The 18,233-nt window shown below is 37.2% G+C and overlaps 1 protein-coding gene across 1 annotated transcript; it reads right to left on the bottom strand.

Moving 5' to 3' along the window:
* Positions 1–17,064: 17,064 nt before the first annotated feature.
* LOC147481095 (replication factor A protein 1-like) lies at positions 17,065–18,232 on the bottom strand. Its single transcript, XM_086579911.1, has 6 exons — positions 18,104–18,232; positions 17,881–18,029; positions 17,685–17,805; positions 17,404–17,580; positions 17,219–17,332; positions 17,065–17,095 (listed from the first exon to the last, which is right to left on the bottom strand). Exons 1-5 carry the CDS (start codon positions 18,224–18,226, stop codon positions 17,246–17,248), a joined length of 657 nt encoding a protein of 218 aa, XP_086436037.1. The 5' UTR covers positions 18,227–18,232; the 3' UTR covers positions 17,065–17,095; positions 17,219–17,245.
* Between the last annotated feature and the right edge of the window lies 1 nt (position 18,233).

Here is an 18,233-nt window from a genome sequence, read left to right as displayed (position 1 = left end):
CGTATCGCAGCTCGGACGATAGAATTGCAGCTTATGTGGACTTAATTCATCGGATTGCTCAAAATTTTGATTCTATTAGTATTTGCCTCGGGCGACATGATGCGTCGGCGACATGCGGATTCTCTCTTGCTTATTTATCCGCGATGCTTAAGTCGATAAGCCTCGCCGGATAACCATTGAATTTCAAAAGGAACCGAAGTATCGACCGTCCATCGAGGATCTTGCGCCGATATGTACATCACTCGAAGTTGTTTTTCATCAAGACATTTTTCGAGGAAATCACGTTATGCCAATTTGATATCTCCCGCGGTTTCTCGGAAGAGCAAGCATGATCTTGATAATCAAGCTATCATTGCAGAGAAAACGCTTGATCCACAACTTATGCTATCAGATGACTACAATGATCCTGTCAATGATATTGTCTCGGTCCATACCGGCGGCGCATCATGAAGCCGACAATGCTCCGCAGGTTCCCGATATAGAGCTAAGTTTTCCACTTACACCTTGTGACGAAGATGATTGGCGTCTTTCCTTATATCACATATTTACATGATCACATCTTGCCTCCCGATCATAAAGTGGGTGATCGCGGTCAAACGCCGATGCTTGGAAATATTGTCTCATATCGACTTCGAACGGATGTTGCAACTTTATCGCTTAAAGGCACAAGTCTTAACCCTATGTTTCGTTGTTCGGCCAGAAGAAGGTTTGCTCGCCCTGGCGGAAATTCATTCAGGCCTATGGGAACCACTCGGCTTAAGTCTAAGTCATCATGAGCAATGACACAAGGATACTGGTGGCCGTACATGCAAAAGGATGCTAAGCGTTTGTCTGAGAAGTGCGTTCCTTGTCAGAAATATGCTAACATGGGAAATCTTCCAGCAACGGAACTTCATCCAATCTTGAGCCCTTGGCCGTTTGCAAAGTGGGGTCTTGACATCGTCGGTCCTCTTCCGAAAGCTCCTGGCAGTGTTCGTTTCTTACCGTCGCGAATTGGCCCGATTATTATTTTACCAAGTTAATGAAGCTATGCCCTTAGCCCGATCCATGCTTCAGATGTTAAAAAATTCTTATGGCGAGACATTGTTTGTCGTTTCGGTATTCCAACATCATTGACTTCCGACAATGGCAAACAATTTGATGCTGAAGAAATTCGACAATTTTGTTCTGACTTGAAGATTAATCACAATTTCTCGGCACCATACCATCCTCAAGCTAATGGACAAGTCGGAAGTTACTAACAAATCCATTCTTGCAATGCCTCGGCGGCGAACAGCCAAAGGAAATTGGGTTAAGGAACTTCCTACGGTTATGTGGGCTTATCGAACCACACCTAAGCATTCATTTGGATTTTCTCCGTTTAATCTTGCTTACAGATGGGGAAGCGGTCTTGTTTCACAGAGTTGATGACACCAACCACACGAACTTCTAATGTGGAATTGGAGTCGAATGATCAAGCACTTACTCAAGCCAAAGCCTTGATAGATGAGACAAGAGATGTTGGTCTTCAACAGTTAATTAAGTTATCGTCGATATGAAACGAAAATATGATAAGAAAGTTCGACTTAAAGTGTTTGAGAAAGATGACTGGGTACTCGCGCCGAAAAGCGAGGTTGATAGATTCCGTAAATTTGAGAAAACTGGACGGTCCATACATCATAGATCGCCCGCCACCAAAGGATCTTATTTTCTCCGAGATTTAGATGGGAATGTTCTCGATAAGCCGTGGAATCGTTTCATCTGGGCGCCAAGTTCTATAAGTAGATTTTAGTTGTGTTTTCCGTTATCCCGGAGAAATAAAATAATACAATATTTAATTTGTTTCAAGTTCAGGCATGTATTTTCCGTTGTTATCTTTGCATTTTTTAAGACTCGGTAATCAATAAAGAAGCAGTTCTTTCACTTCAGTTCTAATGATATAATTTTGGTTTTAGCGAACCTTATAATCGCTCCAACAAAATCACGGCTTAAATTACCACGTTTAATTTCGGTGCGCCTAAGTTGAACGCTTTTACGCCGCTTTTTAGTCGTTACTAGCGCTTATAACAAAAATCTGGCGAAATTACCACGTTTAATTTCGGGTCTAAGTTGAACGCTTTTACGCCGCTTAGTCGTTACTATCGCTATAACAAATCTGGCGAAATTACCACGTTTAATTTAAATTGGTCTAAGTTGAACGCTTTTACGCCGCTTAGTCCGTTACTATCGTTACAACAAAATCCGGGCGATATTACCACGTTTAATTTCGTCGGCCTAAGTTGAACGCTTTTACGCCGCTTTAGTCGCGTTACTATCGCTACAACAAAATCCGCGAAATTACCACGTTTAATTTCGTCGAGTCTAAGATGAACGCTTTTATTTCGCTTAGTCGTTACTATCGCTATAACAAAATCCGGCGAAATTACCACGTTTAATTTAAAACCGGCCTGATGAACGCTTTTACGCCGCTTTTAGTCGCTACTATCGCTACAACAAAATCGCGAAATTACCACGCGTTTAATTTTGTCGGTCTAAAGTTGAACGCTTTTTACGCCGTCACGGTCGTTACTATCGCTATAATAAAAATCTGGCTTAAATTACCACGTTTTAATTTCATCGGGTCCTAAATTGAACGCTTTTACATTTCGCTTAGTCCGTTACTATCGCTACAACAAAATCTGGGTGAAATTACCACGTTTAATTTCGATGGCCTAAGTTGAACGCTTTTACGCTCGCTTAGTCGTTACTATCGCTACAACAAAATCTGGCGAAATTACCACGTTTAATTTCGTCAGTCCAAGTTGAACGCTTTTACGCTCGCTTAGTCATATTATCGCTACAACAAACTCTGGTGAAATTACCACGTTTAATTTCGTCAGTCTAAGTCGAACGCTGTTACGCTCACTTAGTCGTATTATCGTTACGACAAAATCTGACGAACTTACCACATTTAATTTCGTCAGTCTAAATTGAACGATTTTACGCTCGCTTAGTCAGTTACTCGCGCTATGTCAACATTTGATGAAGTTACCCCGTTTCGTTTCGTCAGTTCTGCGTCGGAGCATTTTTTCGCTCAATCTAATTTTGTAAGCTTAAAGTTAGCATTGGGGGCGTTTCATTCTATTTCGTGTCATCTATATAATTCAACAACATTGTCAGTTTTCCACAGGTATGTTATCTGACATCACAATGATATTCAATTGCCAACACATACTTTATTTTTATTCAAAAGAATTTTTTTAGCTCTATGGTATTACAAACGCAAAAATCACATGATCATTGGTTTGGGCAAATCCAATGGTTCCTTACAAACTTTTCGCATATACAACTCGTACAAATCTTTTGTAATTCATCTTTCACGCTCTAGTTCATCTCCCGTTTCTATTAAAGTCTCTGTCGGCTAATTGTCTTACTGGACGATTCACAATGTGCCATTTGCACGCGTGATCTTGGCCGAGCCGCTCGTTTAAATATGTCATTCGCTTGTTATTTTTCGCCTCTTTTGCGACGCGTTTAAGTTCCTCGATCTTTGGTCGCCACGAAAGTGCCTTTAATTCTATCACATCTGTTTTTAAGTGTTTGTGTTCTTCCATTATCTCACCGTGCTTTCCCAAAGTCTTCAGATGATCTCTCTTCGGCTTCTTTCCATTTCGGTTAAGTTTTTGTTTTCGCCTTCTAACTCTTCTTGGTTCCGCTTTTAACGCTTTGTTTGCCTCTTCCAATTTTCGGTTGAGTATTTTCACTTTCTATTTTTCTTCCCCTGCGACATTGACTTCATCGAGGATCGATACTTTTCTTCGCGAACTTTTTCATGAATTTCTTTGGTCTGCATTTCTCGCGTATAGTGTTTTTCTTCGATTGGGATATGCCCAAAGACTTATATAGGATTACTGGCGGGTTTTCCGGTGGTGGGATTCTTCTCCAACCCAATTTCATCTCTACTCTCAATTCTTATCTCATCTGAACACTTTGAGTCAATTCAGTATTTAACTTCATTTTATTATTATTATTACTAAATTGCCCCTACGTTTAATTTTCAACGGTATAATCCACGATCGCTATTCCGTTGGCGCATTGTCAATTCAAATTTCATTATTATTACGTGACGTTGATCTGAGTTTTCGCCAACCGATTTTTTTTTTTGCAATTTTATTTCTGTGCATATTTTATTTTTTTCTGTGCATTTTTGGCCATCTTTTATTTAACTACATTGCGTCCCGTGATACGTTGGTTTGCCATTATTTCGTTCCCGATAATTCACAAATTTTTTTTTTTTTTTTTCGACAGTCAATTTTCCAATTATTTCTTTTCGCGCATACACGTTATCATTCCGATCATTTTTTTTCTTTCTTTGCCATATGAACTTTGTTTGCGATGCCAAAGAGGGGGGTGTTTCAACCCCACCACCTACGTGGCAAACGCCCATTGGTAGGAGTCTCCACTTTATTCGTTTGACCGACGGGGCTAAAGCCCAAGCAATATCATGGATCAATGTACATGTGCCTGATTAACTCATGTGGCTAAGGCTGAACCTTAGCCACATGGTTTGCCACTAATGTAACGTTGATTTATGTCCAAATTCATTTCTTATCAAAAAGATAATTATCGGTTGAAAGTTATAGTATATCACAATTTTCAAGCTACAAGATTACTTGAGCTACAAGGGGACTCTCTACTCTACCTATATAAATACCAAATTATTTTTCATACGTAACTACGTTCTTGAGACTTGATCCCACCGGATAATTTGGGTGCGAGGGCAAACCATAAGGTACAGTCTCATCATTCCCCCGATCACCATCATTTTTCTAATTACTTTTCTATGTTCTTCGTCTTTTTCATCAACACTTGGTGTTCTGATCATATTTGGTCGAAACAGTAGTGTCCGGCCAAACTTGAGGCCTAGAAGTGAAGGAAGACTCGCGTGCGCCTCCCTTTCTATGCTTGGGCTAGCCATGCATGCTGGTCTTATTTAGCTTCTTGTTTCCAGATTTGACAGGATTTAGTTTTATAAGTCTAGAAGTTGAGATGGGATTTCAGAGATGAAACCCCAGTTCAACTTCTTAAGCTAGTGAAATGGACTTAGAGATGAATCCATTTCGCTAGGGATCGACGCTCAAGCCAATTCGGGTTTGATAATGAACCCAAAACAGCTTAGAGATGGTGGTAATCCGATACTAAGATAGGATAATATGACCTTGCATGAGCAGCATAATTCTCCACCCCTTCTTTTTCTTCGAATATCTTAGAAAACATCTTAGTTTTTACCGTCTTTTGTATTCTGCGTGTTTAAACGTTCGTTAGGATTTACATGACATAACTAAACCTAGTTAGTAATCTAAAATTGAATCTTACTCACTAGTTCCCTACTTATAGCACAATAAAGTTGTACGCTGTCCTAGTATTTAGGTTGGTTCGAATCCTTTCTCGAATTAGACACACGAAGACGTGAGTAAGGACTTGAATCTACACCAAACGAAAATGAGAATCAATCTTATTGCCACAAAGTGTAGATATCAACATGCTGGTAATGAAAGTGATGTATCGACTAAGTGCAACTCTATTTGGTTGTCATAGAATCAAAACTCTTACTGTGACGTTATGTCAACAAATAATTAAAATCCAATAAAATTTTTCTAACAAATATTTTCTTATTTCCTTACTGATAGCAGCTTATATAGAATATATGACAATTTCACCTGAGAAGCTTCTAAAATTTAAGTGAAACATAGAGAAGATAAAATGTAGCAAATGCAAAAGAAAGCTTTAAATCTCACCCCCAGTCTATAATGGCCTTATGTCTCCATTTCATAACTTCTCTCCCTTTATATTATAGAAATATAAATAGGCCCAAGAGGATAAAAAAATCAGTAGAACAGAGGTCATAAAACATCTGAAGAAGGGACTAACTCACTACTATGTTAGTTTCAGGTAGCTAGTTAAGTGGACCAGTGCCTGAAGATTTAGGAAGCCTACAACACCCTTACCGAATACGTGTTGGTTCTAATAGATTGGGAAGTTGAGCTGGAAGTAATATGGATTTTCTATCTTCAATTGAGTAACTGTATCAACTTAGAAGTCTTAAGTGTATGTGGAAATGTTCCTAGAGGTTCAATACCCAAGTCCATGAGAATTTTTTTCTCTACAGTTGAAAATATTGACATAGAAATAATACAATATTCAGGCAACCTCATAGGTTTGAAATATTTTGGTGTCGCAGATAACCTTATTACAGGCAACATACCAAACATTTTGGGTAGACTCGGATATAGAAACAGATTGGCAGTACAAATATCATCTTCTATTGGGAAGTTAATGTTACTAAATATATTATTTTTAGCTTTCAACAGCATATATGGAATTATACATTCAAATCTTGCAAAGTGCCAAAACTGGTTACATAGAATACAAATGAGTTTACCTGCTAAAGTCAGAGAATAGAGGACTACCAATTTTGTAGTTGATGTTCTAGAGACTTGTATGCATTAGATATCCTGAAATACTTTAGTATAATGAGCAATTTTACTCAAAAAAGGTTAGCTGCTGAACAGAGAATAAGACATCAATCAGGTGGTAAAAAAAATTATAATAACAGCAATAGGTAGGACTTAGAGATTACCATTTATAAAAAAAAAAAAACGTAGTGATTTTCAGCAAGATACTTGTAGTACTTCTTTGTATACCACGTTCCTTGTATGAGCACCCGAGTGATCATTGAGAGAACCATTTTTTACTAAAATCCTTGTTGTCTGCCTTAATATACCCCTTGACAGTGCAACATATAGTTGTCCATGGCTGAAGACATGATCCGGCAAGCATTGTCACCAAGTACGGTACGGGTTTAAAACGGTGTATTTGAAAAAAACTTAGTTCGTGTTTTAAACAGAACGTCTTGGGAAAAAAACGGAAAAAAAAAAGCGTAAAAAAACATGGGGCATAAAAAACGGGTTTAAAAGATTATATGCATACAATACGTAAAAGAAACGGTAAAAACCGATGATAAATAATATAATAGATAAATAATTTGATTTTTTTATAAGAGTGGAAAAAAGAATTGACACATAAAATAAAAATAAAAATAATACAAATGAAAGAAAATTCAAATACATGAAAGTATCAAATTATCATTACTTATCCAAATACTATAAGTTTTAGATTCAGTACCAAAACACGACTCTAAGATACTACTAATTACCAACCATAATGACATAATCAAGTTCTACAAATAAGTTAATAACTTTAAAATTTATAATTAATTATTAATAATCCAAAACAAAATAAAACTGTCTCAATAAGTCAATCTAACGCCCACTCTTCAAAAAGGTAAACTCCAAAACCCCTTTTTCTTCTTCGTGTTTTCTTTTAGATTAAAAAAAAAAAAGTTTTAAACGGGAGATTTTCAAAATCTCTGGTTTTAAACGTTTTTTAAGTTTAAAACGCGTTTAAAACGGGTTTTACCCGGGTTTTAAACTGGAACCAAACACCTTGCCAATATCTCGGGTTTTAAACGCGTTTTTTTCAAAAAAATGCCGAACTTGGTGACAATGCCGGCAAGTATACACCGACGTGAGGTAAGGTCTGGCCTGTGATTTGTTTATAGTAAGTGCAAAACTTAATCTTACCGGAAACTGTTTTCTGATAACCAAAAAACGGGACCTTAGCATCATCAGAAGATTTGAGGGGAATCCTATTTAATAAAGCAGGCGTGCCAAAGAAACTTCTAGTGATAATTTCTACATAAATAAGATTTTGATAGAATCTATGACACAACATCCTTGTACCATTGCATAATCCATTTTTCGGATCAAGGTTTCTGAAGAGTATTATTGGTGACCCCAACTTCAAAGTTAATTCATGGGGTGGTAATTCACCAGGAAACATAGAATGTAGAAACTCCAGAGGATACAAATTATGGGTGCCATTTTCGACATAGTCGAAGGTATAGTACGTGTGTTCTTGACCAGGAAATATATCAATGACTTGATGGTTAAGCATCTCCACATTCTTGTTCAATGGAGTTATCAGAGCTCTATCTATCATGTAATTGCAGTCATGTGCATTTGATTGTAGATCTGGGAAGATCTCATTTATAAGGCAGTTTAGAGATAGGTCATCTTCCCATGGAATGATTATATCATCCGGAAGTTTTATCATATCGCCCGATACATAAGTTTCTGTACCATTACCTATTTGCAATAATATATATGAAAACAAAGGATCAGTTCTGGCCTGCATGTTCTCATTGAGACGCAAGATATGTACATGTTGCCACAAAGGGGAGTTGGTAATGCATGCATCAACAGTTTGGCTTCTTGTACCATGGCTAATGACGGGAAGTAACTGTCGAAAATCGCCTCCTAATACGACCACCTTCCCTCCAAAAGGTAATTTTTTATCAAAAATGTCTTTTAGGGACCTATCCAACGCTTCAAGTGCATGTCACTGAGTCATCGATGCTTCATCCCATATTAACACACTTGCCTCCCAAAGTAATGGAGCCACATCAGATTTCTTGCTGATTTTGCAAGTTGATCTTGAGTATGTAGGATTGGTATTTTGAACCTTGAATGAGCGGTATGCCCACCTGGCACCATTATCGATGTTATACCAGATGTAGCGGTCGCTACTACTATGTGACCATCATTTCTCAAGGAAGCTAAGAGGGATCGATATAGAAAGGGTTTTCCAGTTCCACCCGGACCGTCAATGAAGTATATAGAGCTCTCTTTCCTCTGTATAGAAGCCATTATCCTATCAAAGGCATATCTTTGGCCAGAATTCAACTTGACATATGAAGATAGATCATCAGCAGATATTGGTGCATAACGTTCTTCAAAGAATTGAGCTTGGGACATATGGACCTTCTACAGGATGATCACATCGAGATGTGAGATCGAAATCAAATATTTTTCTGCCAAGTTCACTCAACGAAGATTCGAGGTCACTGAGCAAAAGATTGACTGCATTACTGGAGCTTGTTGAAGTATAATCCTCCATCATGAAGGAGTGAAATTCATCCCACAATTTTCTTTCCGATGGGATTCATGTGAACTAATATTGTGACAAATAGTCTTCTCATGGCAGAAGGCATGTGCACGATCGACGCCTCAAGTAATGATTCTCAAACGGTGTTGTCAGATTTGAGGAAACCAAGATGTTCAGCTGCATTTCTAAATGTTGTGTGTCTTGTGGAGCCAACCTGTAGGAGATCTTGGAAGGATGTGGCACCTCGAACATGATTCAACATCAACCTCAAGTAATATATGTCACCCTCAGAAGCAGATACATTGGAGAGTCTTCCAATAACTCGGTTTTTACTTCTTTTACGCCAAATCTTCTATTGCTTGCACCATGTATAATGTTCCAGGAATTCTTGATCTGAGGATACTTTCTTGCTTCAAGGTCAATACTATTCAAACGAAAATATTTCATCAACATTGTCCGAGACGCGTTTGTTCATCCCTCATTAGCTCACAAAGGTCCTGACCATCTGTGAAAGTCACTTGATGCATGTTGGGAAGGTGAACCTGTAAGGTATAAACAGAACGGTACATTTTGTTCAGAGGAAACATATATATTCTCCATAAAGCTTCATGTGGGCATATCCAGCGACCATCAACAAATTGTTTTATCTCGTCTTTATCACCATTAGACCACGATGAGACCTCCATAGAAACACAATCACCTCCTTTGTAGACATACTTGTATAAATATTTCACACTCTTGATGCTAGAGCAGATCTCGACGCGTTGATATGGCAGTCATACTTCTTCGAGGAGCCAAGGATTATAAGGAACTACCCATCGATTATCGATCTCTTAAGTGCCCGGATGAACACGGACAACTCGACCATCATTTTTCTTCGATGATATATCGGATAGGAATCGGTACCTTGCATAGTAACATTTGGAAAGTTCTTTTTGCATTTTCCATCCTTCATGCAAACGCAAGATGGATTTAGACTCCCACATGGCCCGTGAATCATATGCTTCAAGACAACGTTAAATAACTCAGGCTCTATAGATGGATCTAGAATTTCTGCACGAACTAATTTGTTGTAGTCGTCAGGAGTCCGTAGTTTTTCATATTCATCAAATATTAGAAGAAAGTAAACATGGGGTAAGCCTCTCTTCTGAAATTCAATGACATGTACGTGTGCAATCACCTTACCTAGTACATGGTGGTTGAACAAATCATTTTTTCGCTCTTCGCACTTAGCTCGAAACACCCTAGTTGTCACATCTGGCCTGTCTGGTGGTGTTTGCCCAGGATACAACCCCTCAATGACCTCATCCCAGTTTGGATTGCAAGTCATTGTAAGGAAAATGTCGGGTTTACCAAATTTTCGAACCAAAGCCATCGCATCATGATATCTTCTATGCATATCACGTGGACTACCAATGTATGATGAAGGCAAAATAGTTCTTCTTCCAACGTTACCTTAAAAAAAACAAAAACAAAAACAAACAAACAAACAAACAAACAAACAAACAAACAAACATTAGTTAAAATAATTAATAACAATAATAAATATTTTTTGTAAATGTAAATAAAACAAATATAAGTTAATATTGTACTTGTAGATGTTTCTCCAGCTATGGCAGAGTCATGTAAGCCCTGGTAAAGCTCGGCACGAAGATTGTCTTGATTTTCCCGTATATATCTCAACTGTTGAGTAGAGATTTTGACATATTGGTCAACCACATATTGTTGAAAAAGCCTTCCACCAATAAGAAATAGGGAGTCAAGATGTTCTCTGATCTGAAAGATAAATCAAAGTGAATATATAGTAGGAAATAAATAGATTACTTGATAGATAAGCGTGAATTAGAAGTAAATAAATTGCAAATAAGTAGTGTAAAAAAATAAAAAAAAATTAATAACGCAAAATATTTTTAAAAATAAATAAATAAATAATGGAACCTATAGCATGTAAGAGTACTAGTGAGTGCCCGTGCCTTCGGCACGGAGTGTTTAAATTATTATTATTATGTGTATTAACATTTCCGAAATACTTATTGTAGTTTTTGTTATTTTATTATATAGTTGTAAACGTTTTTTTTTTTTTACAATTTGTATGCTTAGTATATGTATCGTGATTAGTTATAGGCTTGATTTTGAATATGCTCGATATTTAGTAGATGCACAAAGTCGATTCTATGTAATATAAACTAACGCATACATTATTTGTAGTTTGATTGTTTTTTTGAAATGTAGGCAACATGGAAAGTGTAATCAACCCAAAAAAACACTTATTTGGGGATACAGTTTGGGGTAACTTTATTTACTAAATATTTCGCCAAGGGATTGAAAGTATTTAGAAGTAGATAAATAATGCAGAAATTTGACTATCAGCGGAAATAATGGTAATAAGAAAACTCAACAGTTTCAATTTGTTTGTTGAAGGTAAGATAGTGGCAAGTGATGATCGAGTTTAACTCGTGATGTATTACAAATTAATCTATGTCGTCTATGGAATTTGAGTCCTGTTCTATATCATCATTTTTTTGCGATTGGTTTCTCCCCAACCGTGACCTTTATTTTCTTGTGCGACTTGTAGATGTTGTCGAAAATATAATTCACTGCTTTTAGATTTGTAATAATTGAAGTGCTATGGGCCTTATAAATGGTGAATCTGTCTTCAGAGGATGTTGATGATGGCATGCTTGTATTTGGAGCTATGATTGGCAGATTATCCATTCCTGAAAAAGGAAAATAGTGATTCAATCAACATATTAGGGAGGAATGAGGTAGGAATAATTCCACCGGACAAAAGTATAGATTAGTAGATTCTGCAGTAATGATAGGTTATTATGATTAATTGGGTTAATAATAGAGAGAAAAAAAAATAAAAATAAAATAAGACTATTTAGAAAGAAAGAATTTAAAATACATACAAACATACCACAATGAAGAGGGGAAGGAAAAGGGTAACTTTTTAACAAATTTTGTTGTTCATCTGGTTGAAAATGATTTATATAGAGTTAGAGCTTAACGTGGAACCTAAAAGTGAAACCCAGTGATAAATAAGTTATAATTGACTTAATTACTAAGGGAGCTGTTTGCAACCACGTGGCAGTGCCGTTAGGCAGTGTGTGTTTTTTTGCCTAATTTTCTAGTATTTTCAGTGTCGGAATGGTTGTGCTCTCAAATGACTGATTCCAATTGAACCTATTTTGGTTGTCGAAGCTGCTGAAGGCTCTGTCGTAGATAATTTTGAGGTTGTTGCTATATAGAGTCGGCTGAGTGTGGGCACACTCAATATTGCAATATGTGGGTGGTTATGGAAGTGGAGTTCTTGGCTGGGGAATTGTAGGCTTCAGTGAATGCCTTGACATGATGTCGGGCATGATTATAAAGACCTTGTATTGCAGCATGCTCAAAGTTGGTCCTATTTCGGGCATTACATATTCCCAAACAACAATTCAAGGTTTTAACTCTTTCTTCGCTGATACATTAGCTCAAACTCACAAGCAATATTCATGCCCAACTCAGCTTTCACATACCCACTACCATTCGACCTATTCGGCATCGGATTTTATGAGGACATACTTTACAGAACCAATCAGAATTAGAGTTGAGGCTCAGGTGGTTCAGGAAATTGTGAAGACAGTACCAAGCGTGAATTTTTTAAGTGATTGACATCATTGAAGTCCTCAAAGTCAATGAAATTTATGCTATCTAAAGTCAAAGTAGTTGGTCCAATTCCCATGCAAGTATAATTGGATGATGGAAGTTTCTACCCGTCAATATGCACAGACATAAATAATAGGGATGAATAAATGATAGGAATTTTATACCTTCAGAGCATGTGAAAATCCTGATTGATAGATTGAATTGCGGACAATAGACTGAATTGCGAGCAATCTCACACAGATCACATGAGCTTAACTTCCATACTTGGAACCAAATAACATTGTTTCTTCATACCTGAATGATGAGAAGATTTCTTTAAGCTTGTAAAGTACATAAAAACTTACAAGGCATTTTTGTTTGGCTGCATGCATGCATCCATCCCATAACGGTCTTGGGGTGAGTGCATAAATTAATATTATTAGGTGTATTAACCATCCATACTTTTTGTAGTTTTTGTTACCTTATTATATAGTTGCAAATGTTTTTTTTTTTCAGTTTGTTTAGTATACGCATCGTGATTAGTTATAGGCTCTCGACTTTGTATATATATATATATGTTAACAATGCATCACCTGGTTTGAATATGGTCGATATTGGTAGATGCACAAAGTCGATTTTATATAATATAAACTAGCGATATATTATTTGTAGTTTGATCGTGTTTTTGAAATGTGGGCAACATGGGAAGTGTAATTAGCCCAAAAAAAACACTTAATTGGGGATGCAATTTGGGGTAACTTTATTTACTAAATATTTTGCCAAGGCATTGAAAGCATTTAGGAGTATATAAATAATGTATAAATTTGACTATAAAGGGAAATAATGGTAATAAGAAAACTCGACAGTTTCAATTTGTTTGTTGAAGGTAAGATAGTGGCAAGTGATGATTGAGTTTAACTCGTGATGTGTTACAAATTAATTGATGTCGTCCATGGAATTTGAGTCATGTTCTATATCGTCATTTTTTGCGATTGGCTTCTCCCCAACCGAGATCTTTATTTTCATGTGCGACTTGTAGATGTAGTCGAAAACATATTTCACTGCTTTTAAATTTGTAATAATTGAGGTGTTATGGGCCTTATAAATGGTGAATTTGTCTTCAGAGGATGTTGATGATGGCTTGCATGTATTTGGAGGTATGATTGGCAGATTATCCATTCCTGAAAAAGAAAAATATTAATTCAATCAAAATATTTGAGAGGAATGAGGTAGGAATAATTCCATCGGAAAAAAGTATAAATTAGTAGCAGCAGGTTTGTATTAATGAAAGGTTATTATGATTAATCGGGTTAATAATAGAGGGAAAAAATAAAAAAAAAAAAATAAAACTATTTAGAAAGAAATATTTTTTAAAATACATACAAACATACCACAATGAAGAGGGGAAAGAAAAGGGAAACTTTTTAACAAATTTTGTTGTTCATCTGGTTGGAAATGATTTATATAGAGTTAGAGCTGATTTATATAGAGTTAGAGCTTAACGTGGAACCGAAAAGTGAAACCCAATGTTAAATAAGTTTTAATTGACTTAATTACTAATGTGTTTTAGTTATGGGTATTAATGTGGTTTGAAGTCACACGTTTTTTTGGGCGTAAAGCCCTCATTTTGTTCATAGCATAATTGAAGCATTAAATAACATGTCATTAGGTTTTTTGTATGTATGTTGCGGTTGCGTGATCTTTTTTGAACACGAAATTTTGGCGATGCCGTTCCATTTTGGTTGAGTGTGTGTTTTTTGCGAATTTTCTTATTTTTTCAAGGTTGAAAGCGGTTATGCTCTAAAACGACCGATTCAAATTTTGTACCCATTTTGGTTATCGGCGAGAAGGCGGCAAGGCTCATTTTTTGCATAATTTTGGGGTGGATGCTATATAGAGGCTGCTGAGTGTGGGCATACTCAATATTGTTATATGTGGGTTCTTATGGAAATGGAGTTCTTGGCTGGGGAATTGTAGGCTTCAGCGACTGCCTTGACATGATGTCGGGCATGATTATAAGTACCGTGTATTACAGCATGCTCAAATTTGGGCCTATTTCTAGTACTACATATTCTCAAACAACAATTCAAGGTTCCCTAGTTAATGTGGTGTAGAGATAACTAACCAAATTAGTTTTTTTGATCAAGTTAGGTTGCGTGTAAATCTAAGTGCGTGGCTAACCCTCACATAGTAGTTCAACAATGAAAATCTTTGACTCATATTCTAAATGGGTAGAACTAAGGTGAAAGAAGTGATACTCATCCAGTACATGGTGGAGCCGATTCCTACTTTAACCAGGCGAATTCATCTTATTGATAATATTCTTAAAAACAATACAATAATATTTGCAAGACATAAGCAGAGATATGTAAGCATGGCATGAACACAAACAGACTTTTTGAAAGGCGAGCCTCCTTAGATATTGCAAGAGTATTAGAGTCAGGCACAATGAGATAGCAACTGAGTGCGTTTCAAATGGGTAGCACTAAAGTATGCTTCGAAAGGAGCACACAAAAAAAACTAAACTACAACAAACATAGCACTTTTTGAACAATATATATGGGCATTTTAAGTAACGATGGGATGCCCTTGTGTGGCGGGGAAAGTAACTGGCCCAAAGACAGGTTTGATATTCCACACCATACGAACACTTCCAGACCAAATGGTACTACAGGCCGTTAGAAATCGCTCAAAGTTTCACCCTTTGATACAAATTAATCGGTATAAATACTGAATAACATGTCTAAGATGAACCAACACACACATAAAAATCAGTGCTTTTACACAAAACTCTCATCTTCCAAACATTTATTCCCTGTTACATAACATAACATCTCAAATGTCAACCTGGGTTTAAGCATGATGAACATAGTTACACAACGATGGTTGGCATCCTAGGGCGTCGGCGGACGGTTCAATGCCATAAACAAAGGTTACTTGATGAAATGGTTGAGGATGGTTCCGTCCCCTAACGTGGTAACTTATAATCGGCTTATTCACAGCTATGGTCGTGCAAATTACGGATGAAAATGCTTGAAGAGCAATCATGATGTTATATGGACTGCAGAAAAGGCATGCAGGGGATGGGTGGTAAAGCGCCATGAGCTAACCTGCTTGACCCATATCATTGAAGTACTTGTGTATCTATACGCAGACTAAGGAGTAGAGTATAAGTCCGAAGAGAAGAAGGGTTAAGACCAAGTCTAGGGAGAGCAAGAGAGCAGTTTAGGGTTTAGGGTTTAGGGAGGATAGGGAGAGCAAAAGAGGGCTTGTTGATGTTGTTATTGATTTCCTTAACAAATCAGGTCTCAAGGAGGAAGCCCGCTCAGTATGGGAGGTTGCTGCACAGAAGAATGTCTACCCAGATGCAGTGAGGGAGAAGAGCTCTTGCTACTGGCTTAAAAATCTTCATGTCATGTCTGATGGGGCGCAATAACAGCTTTATCAAGGACACTTGCTTGGTTTTATTTGCTAGATGCTTATATCCAGGGATTGGACCTACGCGTATTGATATAGTATTTGGATGGGGCCGACGCTGAAGGAGGGGTAGATGGATCATCAACTTTGTGCATTTTCAAAATATTACAAAACAAGCCAAATGTACTTAGATACACAAAAGGAGAACCAAATTAAAGTAGAAAGAAAAAAAAGGAATAAGAAATTCTCAAACTGTAAAAGAAAACTCGGTATATATTTAAAAAGACAGAATTTCACTAACCTTATCGACTGCATGAATTTACATAACCTACAGATGGGCCTATTTCGGGTATCACATATTCCCAAACAACAATTCAAAGCTTCGCAAGGCAGGCAACAACTTTCACCATACCCGGGCAAAGGAAGGCTGGTGAATAGTGCTCTGAGGAGATCTAATTCTGGACAACTCCGATAACTGCACTGTGGGGGTGTCAACCCTTTTAGCATAAGTAGGTTCTCACGTTAGGTACAGCCTGAATGCATAATTTAACGTTTACAGATTTTTGGAGTAAGAGAAACAGGAGAATTGAGCTGTTAATGCTTGTAGAATATATACTAAAAGACAGATGGACTAACCATAATGGCTTGCGTGAAAGAAGCGAAACGTGTTGAAAGGCATTACCTTTGCTTTAGCGGTTAAACCATATTATTGGGGGCTTAACTCTGGGAGGAGAAATTAGCTCATGGTATGCAAGCGAAACAATATAGGTGAAAAAAGGGGGGGGGGGGGGAGGGGATAATAGCACCAAGAAGAATTAATTATAAAAATCAAACCCAAGCATACATCAAATTAAATAAGAGATTTGCGTCTTAAAACACAAAGCACAAATTAAGAACACATCCCGGCTTAAAGTAGAAGAAACCTTGTGACAATACATAGTGTCTAACAATGTCACACGAGGGAAAACTAAAACGCAGCAGATCCGAAAGGTGGATTTCAAGGAAGAGAAGTTTGTGAGCACAAAATCTCATAGAAGGAAGAAAATGGTCACATGATTCGGGATGGATGCCTTGCACACATGTCCTGCATTGGGGAGAAGAAAATAATTAGGTGTAGCGATTGGTTTTATGTTCTTTACAAACAAACCAATAGAGTAGTGCAAGTGAGTATAAGTGAAATGGAGAAAATGGTTGAATAAGTGTTTACCCACTACATTATCCTTTTTTTTTTTTGTTAGGGGAGTTCAGATTCCATAGCCTGGCTTGACACCTCAACTCCAATAAGCCCATCATCTAAATCAGTGCTTCGGTTTGTTTTATCCTGCATTGAACCAGATTTAGTTGAATGAAGGTGAATTAATATGAAATTTAGTAAAGGGAACAGAGGATCACCTTTTCAATGGTTTCTTTTTTTATCGTGTCATCATCAACAGTAGTTGGGAAAATTTTGTAGATAACAAAAGACTGGTTTTCCTTATTTTGGCTGTAGTAATTTATTTTAACTTGGAAAATGAATTCTTTTCCAGTAACTTGTTCCAATGCGGTCTGAACAGCCTGTGGCCCATTCTCCTGTAACGGTGAGAAGATATTTCAAATTGGCTAGACCTAGGTTTTTTTTGTTTCAGCTGAAAAAAACAAACGCCGAGGTGATATGTAAAATTGCAGGGGCTTGCCTTTTTGTAGGAGTCAACCAATTCCTTAACCGGCTTTTGAATAAGATATTCAGCTTCTCTATCAAATGCGACAAATAGAGTAACCCCAGACGGATCTTCTACATCCATGCGTAGCATGTACCTGTCCATTTGAAATAAAGTTTCAAAGATAGTTAAGCTAACAAAGAATTGGTTGGATAAGGAATTTATAAGTCACCTCTCACTTCGGCTGCCAACTTCAACCCCACAGTCCGGGCACACTCTGTCTGCAACTTTTTTGTTACACTTGCTGTTGCTGCACGAATTATAATACCAATTTGTGTTGAAGATATATCCGATGGTTGCTCTGCAAGTATATGTTTCTCCCTGTTTTAAGACAATCATTTCCATTAATGAATCACACAACGAAACACAAGAAACCTAAAAGGAGAGAACGTTACCTTGTGGGATTCATCTAGACCCATTTCTTTTAATTTGTCTATCGAAACCCTACGGTTTCTAAGCGGTTCTTCTTCCTCGAAAAGGCCCAATGTTGTAGATGGATCAAGGTGGTCTATCTGCATGTGGGTA

This window comes from Coptis chinensis, chromosome 8, assembly GCF_015680905.1.
Source record: "Coptis chinensis isolate HL-2020 chromosome 8, ASM1568090v1, whole genome shotgun sequence".
Taxonomy (NCBI): domain Eukaryota; kingdom Viridiplantae; phylum Streptophyta; class Magnoliopsida; order Ranunculales; family Ranunculaceae; genus Coptis; species Coptis chinensis.
The sequence above is the reverse complement of the archived record's forward strand: the minus strand, read 5'-3'. Positions and strand labels throughout refer to the sequence as shown.

Excerpts from the sequence above, each read along its gene's own strand:
- LOC147481095 (XM_086579911.1), bottom strand. The coding sequence starts at position 18,226 with ATGCAGATAGACCACCTTGATCCATCTACAACATTGGGCCTTTTCGAG. Across the intron at positions 18,030-18,103 it reads GTCTAGATGAATCCCACAAG|GGAGAAACATATACTTGCAG; the intron begins GTAACGTTCTCT and ends GTCTTAAAACAG. Across the intron at positions 17,806-17,880 it reads GTTGGCAGCCGAAGTGAGAG|GTACATGCTACGCATGGATG; the intron begins GTGACTTATAAA and ends TCAAATGGACAG.